This window comes from Apteryx rowi, unplaced genomic scaffold, assembly GCF_003343035.1.
Source record: "Apteryx rowi isolate R43461 unplaced genomic scaffold, aptRow1 scaffold_639, whole genome shotgun sequence".
NCBI lineage: Eukaryota > Metazoa > Chordata > Aves > Apterygiformes > Apterygidae > Apteryx > Apteryx rowi.
The window spans coordinates 181,064-207,059 of NW_020450915.1; the positions used below are offsets into that span (position 1 = coordinate 181,064).

Sequence of the window (25,996 nt, forward strand, 5' to 3'; positions counted from 1 at the left end):
TTCATTTAAATGGCAAAATCTGACTGAATTGTTACAGAGGAGCTTATGAAGATAGGTACCGGCACCTCTGCTTGGCAAGGTTGAAAATGACACTGGAACAGGTGAACTCAGTCGTGTGTGGTGCACTCTAAAAAGTGTCTTTTTAAAATGTATTTTGGGCTGGCTATTGTAGCAGCGTGTGCTCTCAACCAGTTCTTTTAGCAATAGCTCTCTGTGCGTTCTTCAGTAATGCTTAAAGAACAAAATTCAAAACCCTGTGGTGATTGCAGATACTTTGGAGCATTTAGAAACCTGATTATTTGAACTTTTCTGAAATTGATCCTTGTGCTATCCAGGAAGGGGAGAAAAAAAAGATGGAGTGACTGCCAGGATACCTGTCCGAGGGAGAGAAGGGGATGAATACTCGGGGAAGGGTATCATGACAGACTCGGCAGATCCTCCGAATAATCTTGCCCCGTTCTGCGCTTTAAGGACAGCGCAGGTTAGCAACTGCTTCCTGGGAAAAGAGGGGAGTAAAGGCAACTGCGACATGAGACAAAAGCACCGCCCCGCCTGAGGCGGGGAAGTGGGGAGGGAGGGAGGCTCCTGCGCACGCGCGGCAACGGCCGGCGATGGGGGAGGCGCTGGCGCGCGCGCAGAGAAACAGCCCTCACCGGCGCGCGGCTGCCGCCGACCAATGGGGTGGGGGGAAGGGGGTGGGGGCGGTACCGCTGCCTGCGCGCGCGCGCAGCGGGAAAGCCCCCCGAGGTTTGAAAGGAGCGGGAGGGAGAAGAAACGGGGAGGGAGGGGGGGGAGAGGAGGAGACGGCGTCGCCGGTGCCCGGGCTGCAGGGCCGGCAGTCCTCGTTCTCGTCGTGGCAGCGGCGGCGGCCCGGGATGGCGGAGGCGTTGGTGAGAGGGCGCGAGCCCAGTCGCGCGGGCAGCGGCTGTCGCGTGGCGCGCGGGCGGCCGTTCCCCTCGCTAACGGTTGGGGCGCGTCCCCCTACCCTGCCCCCCCCGTCTCCTCAGCGCGCTTGCGGGCGGGCGGGGCCACAGGGAATCAATAAGTCTCATCTAGACGTATTAGAGAGGTACCTAGCTTCCCCCTACAGACCACTGTCAGAGATAGGGGGATAAAATTTTAAAAGCTCTTTATGTGCAGTGGAGCATTAACCTAATCACCAATAAACTGTTAAAAGCTCTGCTAGGTTTCTTAAGGAAGGTTTCATTTTTTTTTTTGCATGAAAGGTTGCTTGCCGCTAGACTATACTGCACTTGCGAGATGAAGAGCTTCGAGCCTGAGTGACTGGCTCACTGCAGAGTACATTTCCGTACTTTTTGTGAAGGGACAATGTTTTGTGTTATTAGTCAGTCGATTCGCTGAGTGATGTGGAATTTCATCCTGCAGTTTTAAGGTTAAGTTGAAGATCTGCAGTGGAATGAAATCCTTTTTTTGAATAAATTGATCTTTTCGGTCATTTTTTATTACCAGAAGTAATATCCGCAGAAGTATCTGAAAGAAATCCTAGCTGAAGCCATCGCTTTTTGTCAGGAAAGATATGAAGTGGTTTCAGTATGGCAAAATTATTAGGAAGAGCATGTTGAATTTTGTGGCATTAGGACTACACGATCTTCATACTGTACATACACTTACTCCAGCAGCAGCAGATTGGAGGAGGTCATAACTTTCAGTTAAACATTTAGAATTTTCAAAAAACATTTTATGGTCACATTGGTGAAAAACTACGCTCTGCTTAGCCTACTGAATTTTCTTTATCTTACCCTTCCTTCCTGTTTTTCTCCTCTACAGCATTTGCCTCTTTCCAACTCAGTAGGCTTTATTTCATTTGTTGATATAGAGAGTTATGCTTATACTAACTGTCATTTGAATTACTCAGGTTGTGATAATAGATGACTGAACTCATGGTATTCAAGTGACTTTGATTATACTTGGGGTTTGAGTAGGTGACCAAGTACTGGGAGTTAAGCAAGGTGGTAATTTTACCATGGAACAGTTGTTATGTTGTAACTGCCTGTCAGCATGGTCTTGCTTGTGATAAATAGAGGGTAAGAATATCCATGTGAGCAGTTTCCACAGAGCAGTAGTTGGGTTGTAAGGTTATGTTCTAGTTTGCTTTGTGGTCGTTGATCCCTTTTCTTTATTAAGATGAGTATTTCTATAATGGTAATAGTTAGAAAAGTTAACTAATCCCTTAGATTCTGTAAGATTTTTCTCATATAAGTCTCACAGTTAATTTAAATACAACACATGCTTGGTGATTCTTAAGGAAAGCTGAATTCCTGGCAGTTGTTAGAGGGGTAGTGGGCACGTGTATCAGAACTGCAGGGTTCTAAGAATAATAGGGCTGCAGTAACTCCTGCTGGTTTTATGATGAATCAAGAATCCTCAAGATTTGTTTATATGAGAAAAAGGAAGTTGTTTTTTGTTTGCTTTTTCATCAAGTGGCAACATGCTTGGTAAAAACTGATTTTTTTTTTCTTAACAGAATCATTTTAAGAAAGACTACAGAGCAAGATTCTGCCACGGAGGAGGGTAATTTGTATTTATATTTAAAATTCTAATTTTAGACAGTATTGTTTGGAAAAGTTGCATTGATTTATTTCTGTGAACTTAATGTCAAAATTACAGGAGTGTATCTTTTAAAATTGGTTATACAGTGGTTCCCAAAGTTTTTGTATTTCTTAGTGGTGAGAGGAGCAAATCGTGCTGGGGGAGAGAATACAGTGTCTTACTGAAGCTTGGAGTATTCCACTTTGGTTGGAAAAAGTAGTGTTTAATATGCTTCTGAAGCTGTCTTACCTCAGTGCATACATTCCTCTTAGACCTCTTGGGTGCAAAGGTATTACTGCTGTTTCATTTGCAGCAGAGTGGAGAATGGATAAAGCAATTCCATGACAGAGAACGCTGTTCAAGTCAATAATCAACGTGACATCTAGTGACAGATTGTCCACAGGATAGAGTCCTTATTTACATAATTTAAGTCACTTACATTTAAAAAATAGACATGTGTGTATATGTATATATTTAATATAAATTAAATGTACTTTTTTATATATATGTGCATGTGTGTATATATATATATTTTTTTCTTTGTATCCTTCCTAGACTCTTCCATTTCATTCGATTGCTTTTCCTTTGCAGTCCTCTGTTAAAGTGGCAAACTGTGGTGTAGAGATACTGAAGCTACCCTAGCTAGACTAGTTGAGTACTGAAACAGTAGTCCATGCAAACATTTTTCCTTTCAGGAAGTAGAGAAATGAAGCGCAGGCAGAGTTCCTACTTGTGTAGTTTGGCCCTTTCTGGTAAATGTTGAAGATTAGTTTGAGTATTTGTTGTGCTGTAGTCTTTTCTAAAGGAATGTCAGAAGTCAGCGAGCTTTGTGTTACTGGAATCCGTTTTTAGACATGCGTTTCATGAGTTTACTGAGAGAAAAAATCTACCAAATTATCTGTTTTAGAAGACATAAAATAATCATATGGAAGAAATGGTCTGTGGCTTTTTTATTGTTGCTTTCATCAAAATGGTATAGCTCATGGATCTCTTCTGCCATTTTTCATTTCCCTTAGAGAAGACAAGAAATAGCAGCCTAACCATTTGAGCTGGTTTGATGCTTGCTTACGGATTTGAAACATCAAGCCAGCTCTTGCTGTCAAAGGTATCATAAAAGCTAAGAGTAACTGGTTGAGTGGTAGTAAGAGAAGAGAAGGGTGGTTGTTTCTGTGAGGAGATATGTGCTGCACAAATTTCATTTCTGTATCTGCTGAGGTTGGATCATTGTGCAGACAATACTACTTGAGGACTGATTTTTTTTTTTTTTTTTTTTTAAGCCAGAAACTCTGTTCAGCCCAAAGTTGCGTTACCTGAGGGCTGTTCCAGTTGTTGTATATTTTCTGTTATGTAGAGGTATTTCTTCATTCCCATCATATTCAGTGACAGAGGGACTTTTTCTCCTGCAGTGCTTATTTAGACAAGTTTCTATGCATGTATCTATCTATGGAAATGGTAGGTGAAAGCTATTGAATTTGGGACTGGTGGAAATAATGGTGTAAAATATTAAGTAATAACAACTTTAATGTTTGCTGCAGATGCTCTTATATTGCCAGGTTAGATGGGATTAATTAGTATTGTGTATTGAAAATAATTTTTTTCTTTTCTTTCTAGGAAACAGATTGATGTACAGCCAGGTCAGAACATCCTGAAAATCATACAAGATTGCTTTGAAAGTAAGCTATTATTTGAGGCTGTGCTTAATTTGCCAGTTAAATTTAAAAATCAAAAAAACCATTTTCTTTCCTGTATCAAATGCAGTGGTAAATAAATAGAAATTAAAATATATAAAAATAAAAAGGTTCAATTTTTCATCACATCAAAAGTATCACAATCTTTAACAGCATCCCCCCCCCCAACCTCCAACCCCTTAAAACTGTGTTTTAGCCATCTTGGGAGGTAATATTTTTCCTGAATAACTGGTTTCTTTATTATTTCTTTCTTATTTAGATTTATTTGAACTTGACAAGTCTTAGTGACTTGTTGAAACAAACTCAAAACCTGTACAATTCCAAGTATCCTGTACTTACAGTTTTTTCTTTATAGGTTGTGGTAGTGATGTTACAATAAACTCTCCAAGTACAACATGTTGCTCAACTCCTGTTGTCAGAAACAAAAAGGGCACTTCAATACAAAGCGAAAAGGTAAGTTAGTTTCGTTAGTGTCATAGCATACTGTTGGGTACAGTTTTACTTTGGTATGTATATAGTTCTGTAGGACTGCGATGATGTATATGAGCATTGGGTGAATAAGCTCTGTATGTCATAAATATTAGTATATTGGCTATAATTTAACCTTCTGGTATAATGGTAATTATGGTACTTAGATAATTGTGCTATAATAAAAGGGAAGTATTCTTTAACAAAGCTTTTTTGGTGGCCTCTTTTTTTAGACTTTTGCTAATGAAAGCTTTCTCAGCATTTTGTCTGGGATAGTAACATTCTCAGGTTCAAGCACACTGCTTTATAGCAGGTGGTGAGTATGGCTATCTTGAAATCCATTGAACTTGGCCTCGGTCATTTTTCCAGATGAATGGATGTAGTAAATGGACAGTAAAATTGAAAGATGATCCTTCTATAAAAGGTGCTTGTCAGCTCCTGATAATCAGTTGTCTCTCTGTAAAATGACTTTGTATATCTGTAACTTTGTTGGGAAGCAGAAGAAACAAGTCAAAGGACTTGTTAGAATCTTGTCTGAGCAAATGTTACAAATAATGTAGTTTGTGTCTGCAGCCTGGTCTACTTGGTTTTAATATTTTGATTATAGAGTTTTTTTAAAGCAGGATATTCTGCTAATAGGAGAGTTTAAAACAGACAGCTTTTGTAATGGAATTTGTGTATTTTAGTCTGATGATACAATACTATATTTTCTTCAAAGTAATTCTTGCAAAACCACAGCTTAATTTAATAAAGGTGAATTAGATTGTTTAAATTAATTCATTCCATTGAAGAGAAGAAATAACTTCTAAACTAGCAGGAATTCTCTACAAGCTGCAAATTTATTTTTAGGGTATACACTGTGTTACCTGTTGTTTGAAATTTACAGTTACTTTCTTGAAAGTCTCAAATAATAGAAAAGTGAAGTGTTCAATTGAATTAGAACTGTGCTTTAAATGAGTTGAGGAAGAATTGAGGAAGAAAATTGTGTCCTTAAAAATTTATATTTTTGTCAAAATACTTCTTCTATTACTGTATCAAGCATTTTCCTTTGTCTCATTATTTTCTATCAAATATGGCAGCCAAATGCAGGTTTAACGAACTCTGTGAAAAGCGCCTGTAATTCTGCAGACTCCTTATCTGCATCACCACTAAAAACAGTCATTAGCAAAGGTTGGTACCACCATTATCCAATTCAGGGTTTGGGGTAACTATTTCTTGGGATTTTTATACAGTTTTGAGGGGAGGAACTGAAACTATTTAATATATATGGCAGGATGGTCACTTGAATCACACCTGAAGCCTGCGATACGTGATTATGTATCTGATGCTAACAAATTAGAGAGTCCTGTGTCTAAAGGAGAAAGCTCAAATAAAAATGTCAGTGCAGACATCAATGATCTTGTTGGATCTCCTGGCAAAACAAATAACATATTAAAAGATGTTGAAGTGTTATGCAGAAGTCCTGCCAACTTCTCAGTCTTTGAGGATGATCATGAGGTTGTGGGATCACCTCTTCTTGTGGAGAAAGCTATAAGTTCTCCTGTCCATATGTAAGTAGAGCTGAACTTTTTTTTTTTTCTTTCTTTCATTTTAGGGTAAACTAACACAGTGATTTTACTCATTTATGAGTTTGATTTGTGAATTAGAAAAAGAAATTCCAACCAGGGAGAGAATTTTCACATTTGGATTTAGAATGCTGTTGCAGGGGGTAGTAGTGGTTTTTATTAAGTATTCTGGTGATTAGAGTTAACCTCCAGAAGCGCAGTATCCAAGTGCAGAATACCTGCCAGAATGGGTTTGAACTCTTTTTATCCAGAAAAGTGCCCCAAACTGTCAGCTTCTCAGATATTCTAGATTTTTTTTCAGTGAATCCTGTTGACAGGGTTCACCTTAAAAGCTACAAAAATTTTGCTAAAGCAGAGATGAGCAGTCATTCTTCCTCTCACTGAAAATATGCGAATGTTTTATACAGAGTAGAATAACATCAGTTGTGGTCACTGAGGGATTTCCTCTTTGGAAAACTGGAAGCCCAGTTGCTCTCATGGCCAGCTGCCGTGGCCATGGTTTTGCTTTCTTGGAGGACCGGATCTCTGGGGGTGCTCACAGAGAGGGAGAGACAGTGGTCCCACTGACCCATGGTGCGATGAGACTGGGAAGAGTCTCATCCAAGAGTGCACCCAGTATCCAGGAGATCTGACAATTTTTGAAGCGCTTTCTCTTAAAATTAGATGTTTGGATTGTCGAGCAGCCCTTGCTTTGCTCGAGGGTCTCAGGTTAACCCTGTTGCCTTACTGATGAGGACACTAACTACTACACTTGGAAGTAGGAACACTAACCTGCGTTCCAGCAAATTACCAAATGAAAGTTCATTCATAAAAAGTGAGACAGTGTCAGCAGGAGAAAGTGAGAGTCGCTGTCCGTCAACAAGATACTTTATTGTGCACTCAGGATTGTATAGCATTGCATTGCATTTAAATACTGTTTCTCGTATCTAGATTACATTTTGATGAGCAAAATACTCCAGCTGCGGTTAAGAGCCATGCAGAAGTTGAAGATTTGGGAGGATCTCAAACTGGGAAAAACGAGCAGCTTGTTCTGGTGCAAGGAACAGACCATGTTGCTATAACCTCTGTACAGAAAAAGAAGTCTGCTTTCTCTTCAGCATTTTTAGCAGCTGTAACGACAGGAACGCTTGGAAAAAGGTGTATTTTGAGGCTTAGCATGGAACATAATTTGTTAGTAAAATAATCCAGTCCTAAGTATTGGAATAAGATAATTTTACCTATAAATATGGTATAGGATGATGTGTTGGGATAGTCCATCATTACTGAAAAGCTCAAATTGAGGAAGGTTTTAAGTAGCTGTTTGAACTCTTTGTGCAATTATAGTTTAATAATGGTATTTCTTTTGTCTGCCAGCGAAATAGTGTACAGCTTTTAAAAAGCTTTTCAGATTGAGCCTGAGAGGTTTTGATATGTAGGTTGGAGGATTCAGGCAAAGTATATGTGATTCTTAAGTTAGTGGTGATCAAGCAGTCTCTTTTTTAGAGCAGGTATGGATCTGAGCAGTTAGGTAGGAAGTTGTTTATCTAGCATCTGAGAAACGATGAGTTATGGGTATCAGGACAAAGAAAGAAAAAGCAGATGCTGTCCTCCTTTTGGAAGATTAAAAGCGATGAATGATGGCCTTTGTAATCATTGTTCTGGATAGTATCCTGTAGCATGCTTCTGTGTTCTGCAGTCATCGCCAGGATTTACAAGATTGAAAGTCAAAAATTTTTTTCCCGTTCATATGAATACTTTGTCCCTCCTTTCTGTAGGTATTCAGCCTCAATATCACCACCATCACCTCCTCTTGCAAAAGATCAAGATTTAGAAATAGAAAATGAATGTGAATTTTTAATTGATGAATCAGATGGTGTGTCTTTTAATTCTTGGTTTTCAATACCCCGGAAGAACAAAAAATCAAAAAAAGATGGCTCTGCAACTCCTGCTTTGAAATCCCAGTCCTTGGAAAGGCAGAAGACAGAAAGTAAGAAAGGGAAGAACAGAAAGGTACAGATTGATGCACCTGATAAACAGCAAATGCGTCATTTGGATGTCAGAGTGCAACCTGACTTCAGGAGTACATCAGAATCAGAGATAGTATCTTCTGACAGGGAAGGAAAAGTCCTTAAATCTCAAAGGCAAAGCAGCACTCATATGGGTGAGTTATTTAACAGGTCTTCAGGCTTTTCATTTCAGGTCATTGTATTACTGGACTTTTTGTTTTTTTGGGAAATGAGGAGGATAAAGGAGATGAGACAGGTTAACAGAGTCTTAATTAATATTGCAGGTGCACAGTTAGGAGGTTTGGGTTTATGTAAGGCAACAAGAGAGAATGTCTTTGCTCATTTCTTTTTGTAGCCCTTCCTGTTAAGAGGTTAAAAATTAAGTTAGCAGTGATGAAAAATCCTCATTTTCTTACAAATGGAGTGAAGCAGGAAGGTACTTTCAAGCTTTTACTCCTGTCTCTCTAGGAAGAAGATTAAGATGTGTGTTGTGAATTGGGATTTAGTTTTTGAGGATTAGTTGGGAAGGGTTTCTTAGCAGGAAGAACTGAAAACTGGAAAGCAGATTGAATGTGAACATTTCTGTCTTTTTTTTCTTGCTAGGAAATACACTAAGTTCACCAAAAATTCTATATTGAATTCTCCATGGACTGTAGTGCTGAGAAAGCTTTATTATTCATCAGGGAAAAACCTGCTTTTGTGATACTTTATTTTTGTATGATCCTTTGGTTAAATTTTATGTGTTCACATGTAAAAGTATTTCTTCAAATTTTTATGTTGAAAAGGAATTAATATCCATGTGTTTTGTGTATTGATAGAAAAGGCTAAAAAGGAAGCACTTAGGCAAGACTCTCCAAAACAGAGAAAAGGCACATCCTGGAAACCAAAAGATGAAGAGCTGTTATTATCACTGTCTGGGTTAGACACAAAAGCATCTGATGCAGAACGATGTAAAAAAAAGGTGATGCCAAGTGAGGATTCATCTATGCCTCCAGCTGGAGATCAACAGGAGCAGACTGTTTGGCCAAAAAAGAATCTTAAGTCTTCAAACTACATGCAGTCCACTTTAAGAACTTCTCAGCATTTAGTTCACAAGAAACAAAATGTTAAGCAGAAACTTTCAAAAGATACAATAGCTAAGAAGCTGTCAGAAAGTGCCAGAAAGAAAATGAAAGCATTTGGCAAGAAAGGTAGCAATAGAAAGCCTCTATTACCAGCAGTGGAGAGTTCTGAAAGTGAACCTGGTGAAGAAGGGCTTGAAAGAGAGTCCGTGAAGTTAAATGAAGTGTTTGCATCACCATTGCATTTGAAATTACAGACTTCTAAGATTCAGAATTTGGCTAACACTGAAAAACGTAAAAATGTTTTGCATTCATTAGAATCACTTGGTGGTACAAATAACAAAACTCCTGTAAAAGCCAAAGAGCTACTGCAGAATCTCACAGACACTGTGTGGAATTCTGAGAAGAGATCATCAGCTAAGTCTTCAAGGAAGATACCTGAAGAGATTCATTGCAAAGCCCATAAAAGTGTGTGCTCAAAATCTGAGGACATTGAGCCTCCAAATACAACAGATTCTGAGAACTCTTTTGTGCAGGACATGGTGGGAAAAAAAAACAGGCCATCGGATGTTAAAATAAAAAGTAACAAAAGAAAACGTAACATGCGACATGAATCACAGTAAGTGATTTGTTTAATTCCTTTAAAAAATGCAGTGTAACTTGATAGTTAATGCAACCTGTTTTGTTACCTTTTAAGCAGTACTTGCATAGTTGAAATATATGATAGTTTCAGCCTGATTAAATAGCTAGTAGAGAAATGCAGTGGCGTAATTAACATCCTATTAGCAAAGGTAGGCTGCCAAATCTAGTAATCACTCCTACATAAGGAAGCTTGCACTGGAATTTGCAGTGTTCTTTTGAGATTTGAGTACAGATCCAGTGTTAAAAAGCAAAAAAAATCCCCGTAGGATAACTTTTTAAGATACCAGTCTGTCTTATGAAGTTGCAGAGGAGACTTCTCAAGAGAAAATATTACAACTAATTTATGTTTGTGGCTGTTTAAAATGCAGCTAGTCATGTATTAAGTGGTACTGTTCAGTTGAATTTTGAGTCATTTTTTGGTAGAGGTCATGGGAAATTCTTTTACAGAACACTGAGCATATGCCAGGTAACTAAGATGAATAATTCATCGAGTTTAGTAACCTCTCAGCGCCCAGTGTTTCAGAAGAAGGTGCAAAGCACTCTTATAGTGTACTTCAGGAATACCCTGCCAACTGGAAGATACATTTTTTTATGAGGGATAAGAATGCTGCATAATTTGATCTGTTTATATTATAATTTTTTTAACGCCGAGATTGATGGAAATAGTTTTTTGATACTGTTATGAGAATCTTGGTTTTAGAATTCCTACACTGTTTTGTAAATTTACTATTGCAAGCAGTCCATTAGTAGGATAGCCAGAGTTGGGAGGAAATCAGAGCCCTTGGATATTAGCAGAGATGTCTAGAATCTGGAATAGTGAGGCTAGAGAAATGAAGTGGAGTGCAATGGGAGAAGTGGGTGCACCTTCCAGTAAGCTCTGGGCGTGTGGATGTATTTAGAAACTACTACTTCAGTGTAAATGTAAATATTAATAAAACTAACCAAAATGCTTATGAGACATTAGATTTCATAGTAGTGGAAAACTATAATATTAATTTTGTGTGTGTTACTTTGTTTATAAATTCAGACCATACAATATTTAATTCTTTAATTAATTATGTTTTTAATGGAAGTGACTTTACTTATGATTGGTAATCAAAACAGGAAGTTTCTTTAGATAGTATAGTTGAGTACTTCTTGTTCTTTGTATTGCTGGTTTTTTGAAAACCTCTTTTATATGGTTCCTTTTACTAAGCAAAATTATTCACTTCCAGTACACACAGTAATAATAATTGTCTCTTTTCTAGAGATTCCTCTGCAGCTGAGAAAGCTATGAATCGTAGAAGGTAATTTCTTCAGTCGTCTGTAAAATTTACATTTAATCCCCCTGTTATAATTACTATGTTCTATTTTGTGTTAATATAGAATCTAGTAGAAAGGGATCATGATTCATGCTTGAGACATCTAGGTGTTTGTACTAATACAGCTAATGAAATAATAAAATCCTTTTTCCTGTGGTGAATAAGCTGTCACAATAGGATTTTTTGCCTTTGGGGATTTTTTACTTTGAAGCTTGCTTCCACCTTAGCATGTGACTTTTAAACAGAAATACTGCACTCCAGGATCTGGTAACGACTGCATGAGTATCCATTAACTTCGTTGCCATTAAGTAGGGTATGTAGCAGTATCTTGAATGCAAACTCTGTGCAGGTAGATAAGCATGTACCTTCTCCTTCGTGGGAAGGGAACTTAATAAGAAAGCAAATGGAAGTGACAGTCTGGATTTATTGAATTCTTATGTTGTAATTCTACTGAAATCTTTAGTATTTTAATTTAAATGACCCTACTGCAGACTTCAACTGGACAAACTGGTGCTACAAAGTGTTGATGCACTGATACAGAATTAAAATGCTCCTTTTGGAGTTCTTATGGGTCCTAGCTACATTCAGCTGCTCAACTTGATCTGTTGCCACTGTAATGGCAGTGAAGCGAAGTCAAAGATGAGGGGGGGAAGGAGGGAAGGTTACTAACACTAAGGCTGTTTATTAAAGTCCTGTTATAAATATATATATAAAAATAAATAACTTGATAAATAACTTATAAATAACTTGATTGCTGGAGAATTTCTCTCTGGTGGAAGTGCATGCATGTTAATTATTGTCAGATTATGGGGAAGGTTTTATGACAGGATACTTAAAACTAAATTATAAACTRTTTTTCTGCCCTTCCCTTGCAGCATGTAAAACATTTTTTTAAGGTGATTTTTATAATCATGGTGCAGAGAAAAGGAGAAGGTCTCTTTTTCCTGAAAAGGAGGGAAAAAAGTAAGAGATTTTAGTAAGTCTGGCTAGAGAGATTATGTGAACACTAGTTTGGCTGTGTGTTGACTGAGTAGAGGAACAGTTTTTAGTGTGCTCYGTTTGATGGATTTGGGACCTGTGGTTTCTAGCTAGCAGTCATTTGCTTCYGTATCTAATCGGTACAGACAGGCATTTGGAAGGAAAAATTGTGTGATGCGAAAAAGTTGATTTGTCACTCCTGGGTTTGCTATAATGTTCCTTTGATATGTAACATTTTTCAAGCAATTTTTTTTTGTTTTCTTTGAAGTGGGCCTTTACTAGAACATGGTGTTAAATTTACTTCTAGAAGGAAGTCCTTTGCTTGTAAACAGGATAATTCATCTTCAGGTAATGTTTAAAGCTGGTATTTTCCTCTGTTTTCTGTATATGCTTCTTAGGTTATGATTCTGGAGTAATTTCTATTGTATCTCTGCTCTACTGGCTTGTCCAGTATAACAAGTGCTGAYTGGAGTGGGAGTGATCGCGTTTCTGTCCGAGTATATGATACAGTGTTTATGCCAGCTTTATATTGTGTTAGCTGTGGAAGAACGTGCACTGCATGGTTTGGCATAAAGCCTACCAGGATAAAATTATCCTTCCAAAGTATTTTGAACAAACCTTAATACTTGGTTTGTACCCATTTAGTATGTTGTCATGTGACAGTACTATGTTTGTTCACTTCCTGCCACCCTAGATCAAAGTTTACAGCCTTACGGAATCAGGGCCTATTTACCTAAGAATATTTTCATTTTCTATGTTAAATTTCCATACACAAGTTGCACATACTGTCATAGCAAGTATGGACTCTGAGGATAGAAAGTCTTCTCTTTAATGTTCTAGAGCCAGTCGTGTTAGTTACTTTATGCAATGCTTTCTTCAGAGACCTAGTTTTGTGCATGTTTTGAAAATAACTGTCTTCTGAAGTTATACTTGAGTGGCGTAAAGCTGAATGATCTTGCACTTCGATCAATAGAATTATGTGTGTAGTTATAATTTGCCAATACTTTTTGTTCAGAGGGACGGATCTGAGGAATATTTACTTCTATGCCTAATTTTCATATAATTTTCAAGCTTGTTCTACATAAAATCATATTACATATGCTGTTTATTTACATCAAGGATTTCATATTTGTTTAAAGAAATTGGGACTTGGGAATTTTGTTTGTAACTACTTTTAGTTGCTCCTAGCAGATATATTGAATAATTGAATATTGAAGTCAGGAGCAGTATTGTGATGGATTTTTTTGAATGTATTTTCAGATAACTCTGAAGATTTGGATTGTCAAATAAATGATCTGTTGTCAAACAAGATAGCAAGACATAAAATAGGTAAGATTTTTAAAATACCTTAATGTAAGCCTATAAATACAAATGCATTTCCAGGTTGATGTAGATTACACTAAAGGAGATGCAGGAAAACCCCTAGAAAAGGATTCATGCATTAATTTGTTAAGCATCATTAATACTTTATGCAATGCTGTGTCCTCAAAACCTTAATTTTAAGTTGAAAAATTTTTGGAGAACAGTCAGGGAAAGTGCAGAAAGTATTTAAAGATAAGGTTTGTTCATCCCTCATTAGGGTACTGTGTAACCCTGCTGTAATTTTTAAGTTACTTTAAAAGACTTTGACTTTCTCCTTTTTTACTGTGTTTGACAATTATCTTTTTAATTATCACCTTTCCATTTTTCATTTAATATTGAGGCAGACACTACTTACTGTTTGGTAACTGCTCTCTCTCATCAATTCATAGGTGTCCTCTTAATCTGTGGCAAATCTAAGAGAATTTGAAGCAGTTTAATACAATTTAACTGAGGATGCATTTTTTGACCTTGTCTCCTGTTGTGGTCCAAGTTGGTCATGTGGGAGGATAGGGTGGAACAGCAGGCATGCAGTGGATTGTAATCCGATACTAGTTTGTTTTATTTTTATTTTGTTAATTCTTTCATTATTATTTTATGTACAACACTAGGTYTGCCTATTTTCAAAAACAATCTAAGCAATTTTTTATTTACCATTTTTATTTTTAGCATTTGAATATTCTTGACTAAGTTGTTCTCCTAAAGGGAGCTTTTAGTCCTTATATAGACTAAAATACAGAATCTTACTGTATTCATATATGGTAGCTTAAAAAAATTGAAAATTCAGCCTGTGTTATAGGTAAGTCTGAAAATATATATCTGAGAAATTCTGGAAACGTGTGGGGTTCTGTTGGCAAAAGTGCTGTTCTTTTGGACTTTGGAGATGGGACTTAGGAACCTGGAACAGGAGGGGCTATGGCTATTTATGCAGTCTCTCTGTTACTCTCCTGTTGCCACAACCAAGGCAATGCTTTTTTCACTGTTGTTGGTGAAATCCCTTAGATCTGAGTAGGACTCTTAGCCTTTGTCATCGGAGTTTGTCTTCGTGGCTGTAGTATCTTTGCTGTTTTTTGTGCTTAAGCCCCTAATGTCCATATCTCAGTGATTCACTAGGATATATAGAATGGCATCTAATAGAAAGGTAGTGTGATGTATGTTTAAAAAAAAGTAGGGTGAAATACTGATGTATGTAAAAAGACTCTTGGTGATACTTGATTTTCTTTCCCTGTCATAAAAACAATGTGGTATAAATATCAGCTGGGTTATTTCAGCTGATATGGAACAACAGGACAGACTATTCTGTGTTTTCTATTTTTGAGTTTTTCTTTCTTATTTAATGTAAATGCTTTTAGTAATGCCCTCCAACACACCTAATGTTCGTCGAACAAAAAGGATACGTCTGAGACCTTTGGAATATTGGCGAGGGGAGCGTGTGAACTATACAATGAGGCCTTCAGGTATTAGTTCTATTTGGTTTGTCCTGATAGCATGGTAAGGGTTACTTAGTGTGGGCTGACTTTGTGCTATAAAAGTTTTGAGACACTTGCTATTTGCTCATTAATTTAAAAAAGTAAATTGTTTATAGTCTCAAGGTACTATTTCGTCATCTATTTAGTCAGTATCAGCAGAGAATGTTAAGTACACTTGTTTTAACTGTAGCAGGAAGAACAAAATAGTTTCTCAGTATTACTGCGTTTATTATGTCAAAGATTCTGTACGATGTAGGGAAAAGAGACAACTTACTGGATCATTCATTGGAGCATTTCTCTTGGTGTATGAATTGCTTTCTAGAGAAGATACCATAATATTTTATCCAGTCATAGTGTTAAATGCCCCAAGTGATAGAATACATCTTGTTCTCAGTCATTTTTTTTCTGACAATTCAGCCTAATTTGGTCTTCTCTTAAGTAATTAGTCTGCTTGAAAATAGCATTTCTTTGTGTCCCTAAAGTTGATTTTTTTTTTCTTAAAACTTGACTCTCATGTCATGACTTTCTGAAATATTCTTCATCTGAAATATGATCAGATTCTTTTCAAAAAGTGTCCAGTTGTATTGCATTCCAAAATACTTTTACTTGCTTTTGAAAAGCTTTTTGGATTTGTTCTGACTTTTTTTAAAGCTGTCTGAAGATTTCTGCACTGAGGAATTATATTCTGAACTGAAATGATTTAGGTTGTGCAAATCTGCATTCTTGTAGAATAATCATTGTGTGTTAGTGAACTTTGCTTAACTTCCTTTTGTTTCAGGACTTGTGATCAGTGGAATAGTGTGTCCTGAAACAGAACCTTGCAGGAAGATTAAACGGAAGAAGCGTGGTCATAAGCAGAAAGGAGATCAGACAAGTATAAACACAGACTCCTGTTTTTCTTTCTTTTTTTTTTTTTTAATGCTTAAAAAAAATCTATGCTCAAACACACTATTGCTTTAAGATTTTTTCCTGTGACAGCTTGGTTCTGTCTCTAAGTGAAAACCTTACATAATGAAATTTGTTAATGTGATCTGATGTGAGAAACACTTTGCTTTTACTGTAGCTGTAGCAATGCTGTATTATCTTCTTATAAAAACTTGAACTTCTCAAGGCTGGAAAGGGAGAGGTAAAGGACAGAACCAGAAGTGTGGTGATGCCCTTAAAGCAGGGGTTAAAGAAAGTAGGCTGTACTTCTGTCCTTGATCAGCTTGTTGGTTAACGATGTTAATGTGTTTAGTTTCATAATGTGCAGTTTAGGTACAAAAACTTCCTGGCATTTCACTGATACCTGTAATATCACATCTGAAAAGGTAGCATATGTTGTCAATAGATTTTTAAACTATTGTAGGTTAAATATAAACACATAACAAGGCAAGTGAAGCTTTAAGAACAAGGCAAAAAAGGATAAAAATGAGTAATAAACACCGTTCTAAACACCGGTGAACAGGAAGCTTTGCTAGAGAATCTGCAAGGCCAGTAGATGATCAGCATGTAGATGGTACTCAGAAGAAAGATAGGCTCATAGTCCAGACAATTTTTCTTCTATGGAAGAGATTTGGATGTTAGAACCTTTCTTTCTGAGGACTCTCCAGCGCTTTTGTTTGAGACTGAAACATTTGGATATAAAGTTATAGAACAAGTAGACAAAATGATGCTAACAAATTGGAGAATATCATATGGTCCTGACACAGTTCTAAAACAACTCAGAATGAAATAACTAACTTTTAACTGTTGTGTAACCTCTTGATTAAAATCATCCTGGTTCCTGTGTGTAGGCATATGACATTTTGCCATAGATCCTTGGGAAAAAAAGGGCTCTAAGAGAGATCTGTGGATGTGTGTATCAAATGAATTAGAAACTGTACTAAAGGATAGAATTAGTGGACCCTGGGGTCAGAAATGGTTTTGAGAAGAGCGGTAGTGCCTTGCGAAGTATTGGTGTTCTGTGAGGGAGTCAGCAATGACGTGAGGAGGGGGATCTAGTTGATATAACGAATTGAGATGTGCAAGAGGTATTTGATAGATTCTTGCATCAAAACCTCTTTAGGAGGCTAAAGCGTGACGGGATAAGAGGAAAACTTCATGGGTAAAAGATTGGCTAAAAGATAGAAAATGGAAGATAGTCAACAGTCAATTTGTACAGCAGAGGGATATGCAGACCCATGCTGCTGAACCATGTTCATTGATCATGCTCAGTGTAGTAAAACCTAGGGCTGTTAAGAATTTCAGAAGGACTTTAAGAGATTGAGTGTAGATTTAGAAATGGTAGGTATGCTTCAGTGTAGGTAATGCAAGGGAGGCAGGTGGGGGCAGGGGGAAGCAGTCCTGCATTCACATTAAAAAGGATGGGCTCTGAATTGATCATTGCCACTAAGGTATGAAGTTTAGGGTAATAATGGACAGTTCTGTAAGAAAGTCAGCACAAGGCTTGATAGTCTTGATAACCTTTTTTAAAAAAACTACTGAATGTTAAAAATCATAAGAGAAAGAATAAGGAAGAAAATAGTGAATGTAGTTAGAAATTTGTGATGCTCTAGAGTATTGCATGCAAGTTTGATTCCTTATCTCATAAAGAAAGTAGTAGGACCAAAGAAGGTTCAGAGAAGACTTGTCACAAATATGGAAGAACTCCTGTACAAGGAGCAACTATGTAGGCAAAAGCTTCTCAGTCCTAAAAAGAGGTGATTGCAGGGGTGCAGCTGAGACCTTTTAAATGATGAGTGGCATGGAGAAGGGGAATATAAAACAATTTTTTTTTTTTAAATACAAGAACTAGAAGGTGTCAAATGAAGCTTAGTGGGAGCCAGGTTTTTCAAGCACAATAAAGTGGTTCTTCTGACCATGTGCAGTTAAGCTYGTGGACTGCTTGCCACGCAGAAAGTTGTGGATAAAAAAGTTTACTTAGATTCAAAGGGAGAACTGGCTAAATTCATGGAATACTTACCTGTGGATAGTTCTTAAATAGACAGTGAGAACTGCATGTTGTTAGAGGCGAGGAGTATTCCAGGGAAGCGTCATTACTCCATTACACTATTTTGGAGAGCTGGAGAGATGCCTGCTTTTGGCCGTTGCTGGAACCCTTGCTCTGAGCACAACTGTTAAGTTTTTATGCAAGTCATTTGCAGCCTATGTAAACTTGAGCTGGTATTGACTGTTCATACTGTATCTTACAAGAATTATTTGTTGCTTTAGATGCATTTAAACTGCCTCCAAAAGTGATGGATTTGCTATTTAACAGACATCCATCTTGAGAGATACTGTTTTGTTAGCATCCTTGAATTTTAAGTGAGATGTATAAGGCCCACAAGTAAAGAGCTGAGTAGAATTTCCTGAATTTTATTGATGCTACAAAAATTCTGTGGTTATATCCATAAAGTTGCCGCTGTTGCTGTTTTTGCTCATAGAGAGGTGGCTATGTTGGAACGTAGCTGCTTCAAACACAGTAACTTTCTTCCCATCCCTGGTTGTCTTGGTATAAGAGTAGGTAAGCAATTACAGGCTTCTGTAAAGTGCTGCAGCTTGCGTTTGACATCCTTGTTCTGACTGCCTGTAGAGAAATTTCCTGTGCTAAACTTGTCCGCTTAAGAGACTTCTGTAAGAGAGTTTGGGGATATTTGCTCTGTCTTGAAAGTTCTCTAGTGTCTCTTTTTTATTTGAAAAGTGTAAGTTTGACATCAACTGTTAGGCTATTGCCTTCTCTGGAAAAACCCTTTTCATTATAGAAATAGTTTTCTGATTTAGAACTTAAAATGAGATTCCTTTAATGGTATCTCTCAAGAAAAGGAAAATGAACATGTGTTTATTCTTCTGAACATTTCATCTCTTTAACATCAACAGTGTGTAGAAGGAAATTCATCTTTGTTCATCATGTATTTAATATTCCTCTTTTATTTAGGAACATGTCTTCTCTTAAAACACACATGCTTTTGAGTAGATACTGTTATTGGTAGCATAGTAGAAATAGTTGGCATTGCTCAGGAAAATTCTTTAGGGTTCAGGGTCTCCATATCTGTCACATATAGAAGTAATTCCAACGAAAATTACTTATTTCAGAGAGTTATGGATTATTTCCTTTTATTTGAAGAAAGTGTACATCAGTCTATTAAGTCACTTAATAAATTTAACTACTTATGTTTGAAATCTAAAATTCTGCAAAAATTGTGGTGACATAATAAAAGTTTTTAAAATGTAGAGTGATTATTTTGCTGGTCTTTTTTCTCTTCAGGGAGAGAGATAGCTGCAAATTTGGATCAGACTCTAGCTGATACTTCTAAGCCAACTGTTGTACTGGACCCAATAACAAATAAGGAAGTTCTTCTAGGTAAGTTGAGGGGGTTTGACAAGGACCTTTCTGAATTATGTAGGAAGTATGTAGAACAGAGTCTTCCTTTGGACTGATCTAGAAAAAAGATTGTTCATGCCTCCTTAAGCATTAAAAAAACTGAGCTGCTGAAATATTAATTGTTTTTCTGGAGAAAAAGCCTGAGGGAGAGAAAAAGGGGGACAGGGGAGTGAAATGTCCTGATTTTTCAGTTAATATTGAATCTAGCTCTTTGGGGTATTGCACTGGTATCATGCATAGAGTATATAATTTAAAAAGTGGTTATTGAGTGGATAACAAAACTGATTATGTGTTGACTTTAATGTTAATCTCCTGGATTTTTTTTTYTGTAGAGTGTATTAACACTGGAAACAGACATTCCTGCTTCTTTAAAGATGAATCAGTAGAAATATATAAAAATCTGAATACCTCTGATTTTGCAACTGGTAAATTGGTCTTGAAACCATTTAAAGAAAAGGGACACCAGTTTGTTCACATGGATACAATAGTAAGTATGCTTTCTTCCTATTTATTTTTATATAGTAGACTGTATGTATACAGAAAATCTTTAGCACTTTGAAGAATACTTAGAATGGTTAAAAGTAGCATATGAAGTTGACATGTTTGTTTTTTCATTTTTTCTGTCTTAAAATGCAAATAAATACGGGAAACATTAAAGAATTATTTGAGTTGTGAAATCAAACAGAAATAAAAAAAACTTGCTAATATTAGCTCAGGTATTTTGCATGCACGTTGCCTTGCTTTGTTTGACATTAAACCTGTATCCCTGTACGTTCTTACTGTTTGGAACTTTCAGGCAAAATAGAAATATAAAGAAAAGGAGGAAGAAAAAAAGGAAAAGACCCTTCACCCCCCTTTTTAAGTTTTGCAACTTATTTTTCAACAGAGGTGGGGAAAAGGAGTTGCAACTCTGCTTATTATGTTAGTTTGTTTGTTTTTTGGCCTTCATTTACAACTGTTTTTTKGGGGGGAAAAAGAAAGAGCTTACTTTCTTGGGTAGTTTTCTTAAATGTTTGCAAAAGGATCATTGCTAATCTTAGAACCCTTTGGCTTATATTAAGGCTTTCCATGTTATCCAAGGCAAAATTGTTCTTACCTTGCATAAGACGTCATATTATCTGACTACAGGGGACTATTTCTATGTTCCAGCAGGTAAGCACATGTGTTTAAAACCACTTTGTTGGAAACAGACTAGACTGAATTAGCATGCTAGGAATTAAAACTGAGCTGAATGATGATTAAAAAGAATTTCAAGTAAGGAATGTGAAAGTATAGGGTTACGAAGACGGGAATGTGACCCAACACTGGACATGGGTTGATGACCTAACCTTTGAAGGCAGTCATGCAAACACTGTGTGTTCTGGTGGGTTGGCTTCAAAGTTTTTGATTACGTAATCAAATTATAAGAGTCACATTCTCTTTGATATTCTGTTTCTGTCCCAAACTGTAATGTTTGTGAAGCTTCACAGACAGCTTAATATAGTGGTAATTAATATGACTGTTTTGGTCTTCATCTTTTTGCTAATTTTGTACATAAAATTATGAAAATCCAATTGGATCAGTTCAATACCTATTACACTCCATGTTTGATCTGTAGAAGGTGCAAACTGTGTGTTGGAAGGGCTGTAACTTCATACTGGTTGAGAATTGTTAGATACCTCTGATTTTGCCCTTTTGAAATGAAAGTGGAATGAATTCCATACGAGAAGCTGTCCTTCAGTGGGTAGGACTGAAATCAGGAGAGTTCGAAGTAGTTCTGAGGGAGACTCTAGATGTAGGTTTTCTTCCTTGTTATCACTGCAGAATGCAGTGACTTGGGTCTAAGGGTGGCATCCTAGGTTAAGGGCTCTTCTTCCCTATCTGTTAAAATATATGAAATAATGAAAAATACTCTTAGTCGTAAACTTCAAAAATTGTTAATGGCTTCTAAACAAAACCTTTTCTGCTCATCTTTGTAGGAAATGGTTATAACATACGTAATATTCTGAATGAAGAAAGCATTCTTCTCTTCACACAACTGAAAAGAGATAGGTAAAGAACTTTGCGTATAAAAGTTTGTTAAAATGCTTTTAAAGCTTTTATATAATAGAGTTTTTTGGGTTTCTTTTTACATAAAAAGAGATTGTCCAGCTTAACATTACAAACTAACACGGAGCATGTGAAATTGGTATAAAAAGAGTTAAAAACCAACTCAGAAATTTACTGAAATCACATAATGAGGGAGCTTGTTTTGGGTCTGATACTGTTGTTTTGTCATCCAAAGATAGAAAGATATACTTACAGATTTCTCAAGTAAAATACATTGTTGTTCCAAATTGTATTTATATGCCTAATAACCCAGAAGATGCTTAGCATTTGAATAAGTTTTGACGTCTTCAGATAACATCTGGTAGACTTAATGTTTGTCTAGTACGAACCTCTCAGAATAATCTCTATTTAAATGTAGGATCATGCTGCTTGCACTTCAATAATTGCTGGTCATGGAGATGGGCTAGTGGAATGCTTGTGTGCTAGTATCCAGCATTCTTCCAATATGTTAATGACAGAAGTTTCTTCCTTGTGTAGCAGCTGGGTAATTAGTRTCTAAAATTCATGTTGTAAAATGGGAGCTCTTGTGTAGGAGCTTTTCAGTTGTATCTTCTGTATGAGCTATGGTGTGATTGTGTGATCAGCTCTGAACGCTGTAGATAGCTTTATTTTGTCTGGGCAATAAGTCATTGCCAAATGTATTACTTTAATATCTCCTTCCGTTTTGTTTGATGTCTTCATGGGTAATAATCGAGACCTCTGGGAAAATCATGCTCATTCTGTATATTCCAAAAACCAAGTCTGGACAGCAGGTGGCGTATATAGCATTTGTCTCCCAAGCTGTTCAAGGTTCCTTATGGCTGAAGATAAGGATAAACTACAGCTATTACAATAGGATCCTTTCTCTGAATGGTCACTGCTATTCCAGAAAAGGAGGAGATCATGGGGGGAACTGAACTGGAATTGAAAGTTGTTTAAGGACTGAGTACTTGAGGACTGAGTATTTACCTTGTAAACAGTCTTGACCGAGATCTTTATGCCAAATCTAGGTTATGCATTAAAGTAAGAAAGAAGAATTGGCTTTTAGTGCTTCCCTTAAGAAGCTGTCGGCTGCCAAATAACTTCATTTGTCTGTGAAAGTGCCTAGACACTGACATTACCATTCCTCTGTGAGAGACCAATTAGATTGGGGAAGTTGAGATAATATACTTTTTTTTTTTTTTTTAAACACTCTCTTTCAAGCAGTCATTCCTATAATCAGTGCACGTATAGGCTGACCTTGGAAATATTTGGTCAGTAGAAGTCATATGGCTTGTGTGTATTTATGGCTAAGTCATGCTGAACTCTGAGAAGGCAAAACAAAGGAATATGCCAGACACCATTCAGTTCTTCCTCTGCCTTGATACAAACTATTTGCTGTCAAGGCTCAGACTGCAGGGAAAGACCTTTGTTTTTTCCCCAACCTCTAATTTTGTAGGCAGTTTAACATGAGATTTAAAAAAAAGTCATTTAGTTGCAGCTGATAATAATTTGGTGTTGGCAGCTTTTCTGAATTTTGGGCTTGGGATGGTCTCTTCAAGGTCATCTAGATTCAAATATTGTCCCTTCTGTTTTGGAGCCATCTTAGCTACCAGATGGGCGCACATGCTGTCTCTGCTGCTTGAGGGAATCTCACCCAGTAAAATGCTCAGTTTGTAAGTCTTTCCACTCCTCAGGCCTGCAGAGGTCTGGAAATTTGCCACTTGGAAAACAGTACAGGACTAGCATTAGACCAGAGATCATCTATTCTTCTCCCACGTGTCTCCCAGCAGTCAGGGCGTGGATGTGATCTCTGAGCCCAACAGCTCATTGGCTTCAGCCAAAAGTCAGAATAAAACCACTTTTCGGATGTGTTAAAGGTAGGGGAGTTCAGAAAGAAGATATGCTACAGGTTCTCTTCTGTATTACCTTTCTACTGAGATTGTGTAGCTCCCTTTAGTCTCTGATAAAGCTCATGTGCACTGAAATGCTGATGACTTGCTTCTGAGATAGCATCCAGGTACCCCTACTTTCAGCACCCCAAAATCTCTCTGCTTAAATAACAGGATCTATCTTCAAAAACCATTCCTTCTACAGTGCTGAAACTGGTGACAAAAAGGCTGATCTAATATGCTGGCACCATAGAATATTCTCGTGCACCAAGTGTGTTTCACAATGTGGGCATGAACATGCTAAACTAATTCCTCATTCCTGTCCAGAGATGAGTGGGGATGGTGCTAAACTCCATTAAGTTTGTGGGCTCCTTATGTCAAAACAGGTTCCTGAAAATTTGGCTTGACCTTTTATTTTTAACTAGAGTCTTGCCTTTTAGAGGGTATTAAGATATGCTTGTTGGCAATGCCATGTACTAGCCAAAACTGCTGCTACCTGAAGCATTGCTTGCATTCCACAAACGGCCTCTCTGCTGGTGCTTTATCCCACTATGAGAGAAGCTTCACTGCAGCCTTGCAAAGGAGTGTACCCTTTGCTATCCGTTCATTTTGCCAGGGTGGAGAGCAGGATGCCTTGTGAAGGAGTTGGTGAACAATACGGGTTACAGAGTTTATGGTTCTGAAGGAAAGCGTGGATGTATGTTGTTATGGAAGTCCAGGCAGCCTGCCACTTTCCAGCAACACGCTGCATGCTGGTAGGTTCAGCTGATAGGTCATATACTGCCCTTGCTGTATCAGGCACCAATCTATCTTCTCCCACTGCACTATATTGTAACTTGGCAGCAAGCTTTTGCGTGGATTTTCTTTAGGTCACCAGTAGATGATTAAAAATCTGTCCTTCAGAATGTCGTCGTAAACAAAAGTAAAAGCGCACAGGCCTGTTCCTGACACAGACTGGAAAGTGCCAGATGTTGAAGTGCAGGTCTGAGGTCAGAATGCCATGAACATTTGGTCAGGCTTTCCTAATTCTGTGGCTGGGAATGTCAACAGAATACAGTGGATTTTGTAAAGGAATTTTGCAGGCTAGATGGTTTTGTTGCTTCCTGGGTACTGAATTTCTTACAAGAGGTATCCTATATAGTTGAGTTTGCAGAGAACGTTTCAGAGTTGAACTGCATCTCAGTGTTTGATTTTTGTCTCTTTAGTAGCAAAGTCATTTAAGCTGAGTATGCGTGGTATTGTATCTAGGATGTTGCTTTTAGTTTGTAAAATTATGAAGAAGTATACAGAGATAACCAACTGGATACTTGCTTATTTATTTTTTTTCCCTTCGTGTTTCACCTTGAACTTCTGGTAAAAGAAATAGTTGTATACCATGTATTTTGCTGTGACAGCTGAGCAAGAAGTGTCTTTTTCTTCCACTTTGCTGTGGAAAAGGAGCTTGGTTTCTTAAAATAGTCACAATGGCTCCAACATTTTGTAGTTTAGGAAAAATATTCCATTTTGGAAAGAAGGAGGGGCAGAATAGAGAAGAATTAAAAAAAAAAATCGATTTTTTTGCCTAGTTTATCTATACAAACAATTTCAGTATTTACCATTAGATGGGGCTCTAAGCACATCTATATATGCTTAGGCAGKCACCCGTACTTTAGTAGGGCTTGACTTTTAGAAGGGAGGAAGAAGCATATGTTACACATAAAGATAAAAATTCAGTTGAATCCTGTTGCCAATAAATGTAAATCATTTTCCATTAACATTAGGACTAGGCATTGTACCTTGCTAATTTCATTGTTATGTATGTTGTACCAGTTGCAGCCATTCACTTGAAACTCTTTTTTAAAATACTAGTACACAGTTTATAAGAAGCTGAATTGAGCTAGATTGCTTACACTTTGTCTGGGTTGCATTTTTTTTAACTTGACGCTTGTACAAAACTCATTTGCCTGTCATTAGCCTGAATATAAGGTGAGCAGGTGCAGGACAATTCACAACTTCTGTTGTGAAGTTCTGTTTGCGAGTCTGAGTTTCGCTACTCCTAAGGGTTCTACAATATGAAATGCAGCAAACAAGAATGGGTCATTAGTCAGAGGATGCCGCTATGTTTCATTTTTGCCTGTTCTTGTTATGGCTCCTGCTTCCTATATTTTATTGTATATCAGGCTATTAGTAGTCATGGGTAACCTTTGGTGGTCTCATTTTTTTCTTTACCAAGTGGGATATTGAAAAGGAAGAAAAAAGTCTAATGGGTATTTCTCTGACATCTGAGAAATTAACTTTCATAAATCCCTTTCTGTTCCTTGCCAAGATGTGATTCTTCTCCTTTGCATATTTTCTACTGTGTTGAATAATCTAACTTCCACGTCCCATTATGATAATTTTGCATAGAGATGTGGCAAAATTATTTAGACTTTGAAAAATGCTAAGATAATAGCCCATGCACATCATTTTGTGGCCCATAGCTTAAATATATATTCTTAGGGTTTATATAATGTTATTTGCGTGTTGTAAGCTTTTAAAACAGCTTTCAGGTTACTTCAAAGACTATAATGTCTTATATGTTCAACTCAGATGGCATAACTTTTTGCGTATTCTAGAACACAGAATGTTACCTCTAAATGTAGTATAAATGTGAGCCAGCTTCATGCTAAGC

At 37.2% G+C, this 25,996-nt stretch overlaps 1 protein-coding gene across 3 annotated transcripts in view; it reads left to right on the forward strand.

Moving 5' to 3' along the window:
• The first annotated feature begins 403 nt into the window (after window positions 1-403).
• CENPC (centromere protein C) overlaps window positions 404-25,996 on the forward strand; it is a 32,975-nt gene continuing 7,382 nt past the window's right edge. Inside the window, exons 1-18 of one of the 3 annotated variants that reach the window (XM_026084398.1) lie at window positions 404-481; window positions 2,486-2,532; window positions 4,162-4,223; window positions 4,594-4,691; window positions 5,786-5,876; window positions 5,980-6,256; window positions 7,202-7,408; window positions 8,026-8,411; window positions 9,075-9,936; window positions 11,207-11,245; window positions 12,507-12,586; window positions 13,499-13,567; window positions 14,950-15,054; window positions 15,845-15,940; window positions 19,292-19,387; window positions 19,741-19,895; window positions 20,470-20,560; window positions 21,367-21,439. In XM_026084398.1, the coding sequence (XP_025940183.1) occupies window positions 419-481; window positions 2,486-2,532; window positions 4,162-4,223; window positions 4,594-4,691; window positions 5,786-5,876; window positions 5,980-6,256; window positions 7,202-7,408; window positions 8,026-8,411; window positions 9,075-9,936; window positions 11,207-11,245; window positions 12,507-12,586; window positions 13,499-13,567; window positions 14,950-15,054; window positions 15,845-15,940; window positions 19,292-19,387; window positions 19,741-19,895; window positions 20,470-20,560; window positions 21,367-21,439 (2,897 nt within the window). In that variant the 5' untranslated portion in view covers window positions 404-418. Of the gene's footprint in view, window positions 482-803; window positions 891-2,485; window positions 2,533-4,161; window positions 4,224-4,593; window positions 4,692-5,785; window positions 5,877-5,979; window positions 6,257-7,201; window positions 7,409-8,025; window positions 8,412-9,074; window positions 9,937-11,206; window positions 11,246-12,506; window positions 12,587-13,498; window positions 13,568-14,949; window positions 15,055-15,844; window positions 15,941-19,291; window positions 19,388-19,740; window positions 19,896-20,469; window positions 20,561-21,366; window positions 21,440-25,996 lie in introns of those variants that run through there. The other 2 variants (XM_026084400.1, XM_026084399.1) reach the window with 2 other exon arrangements.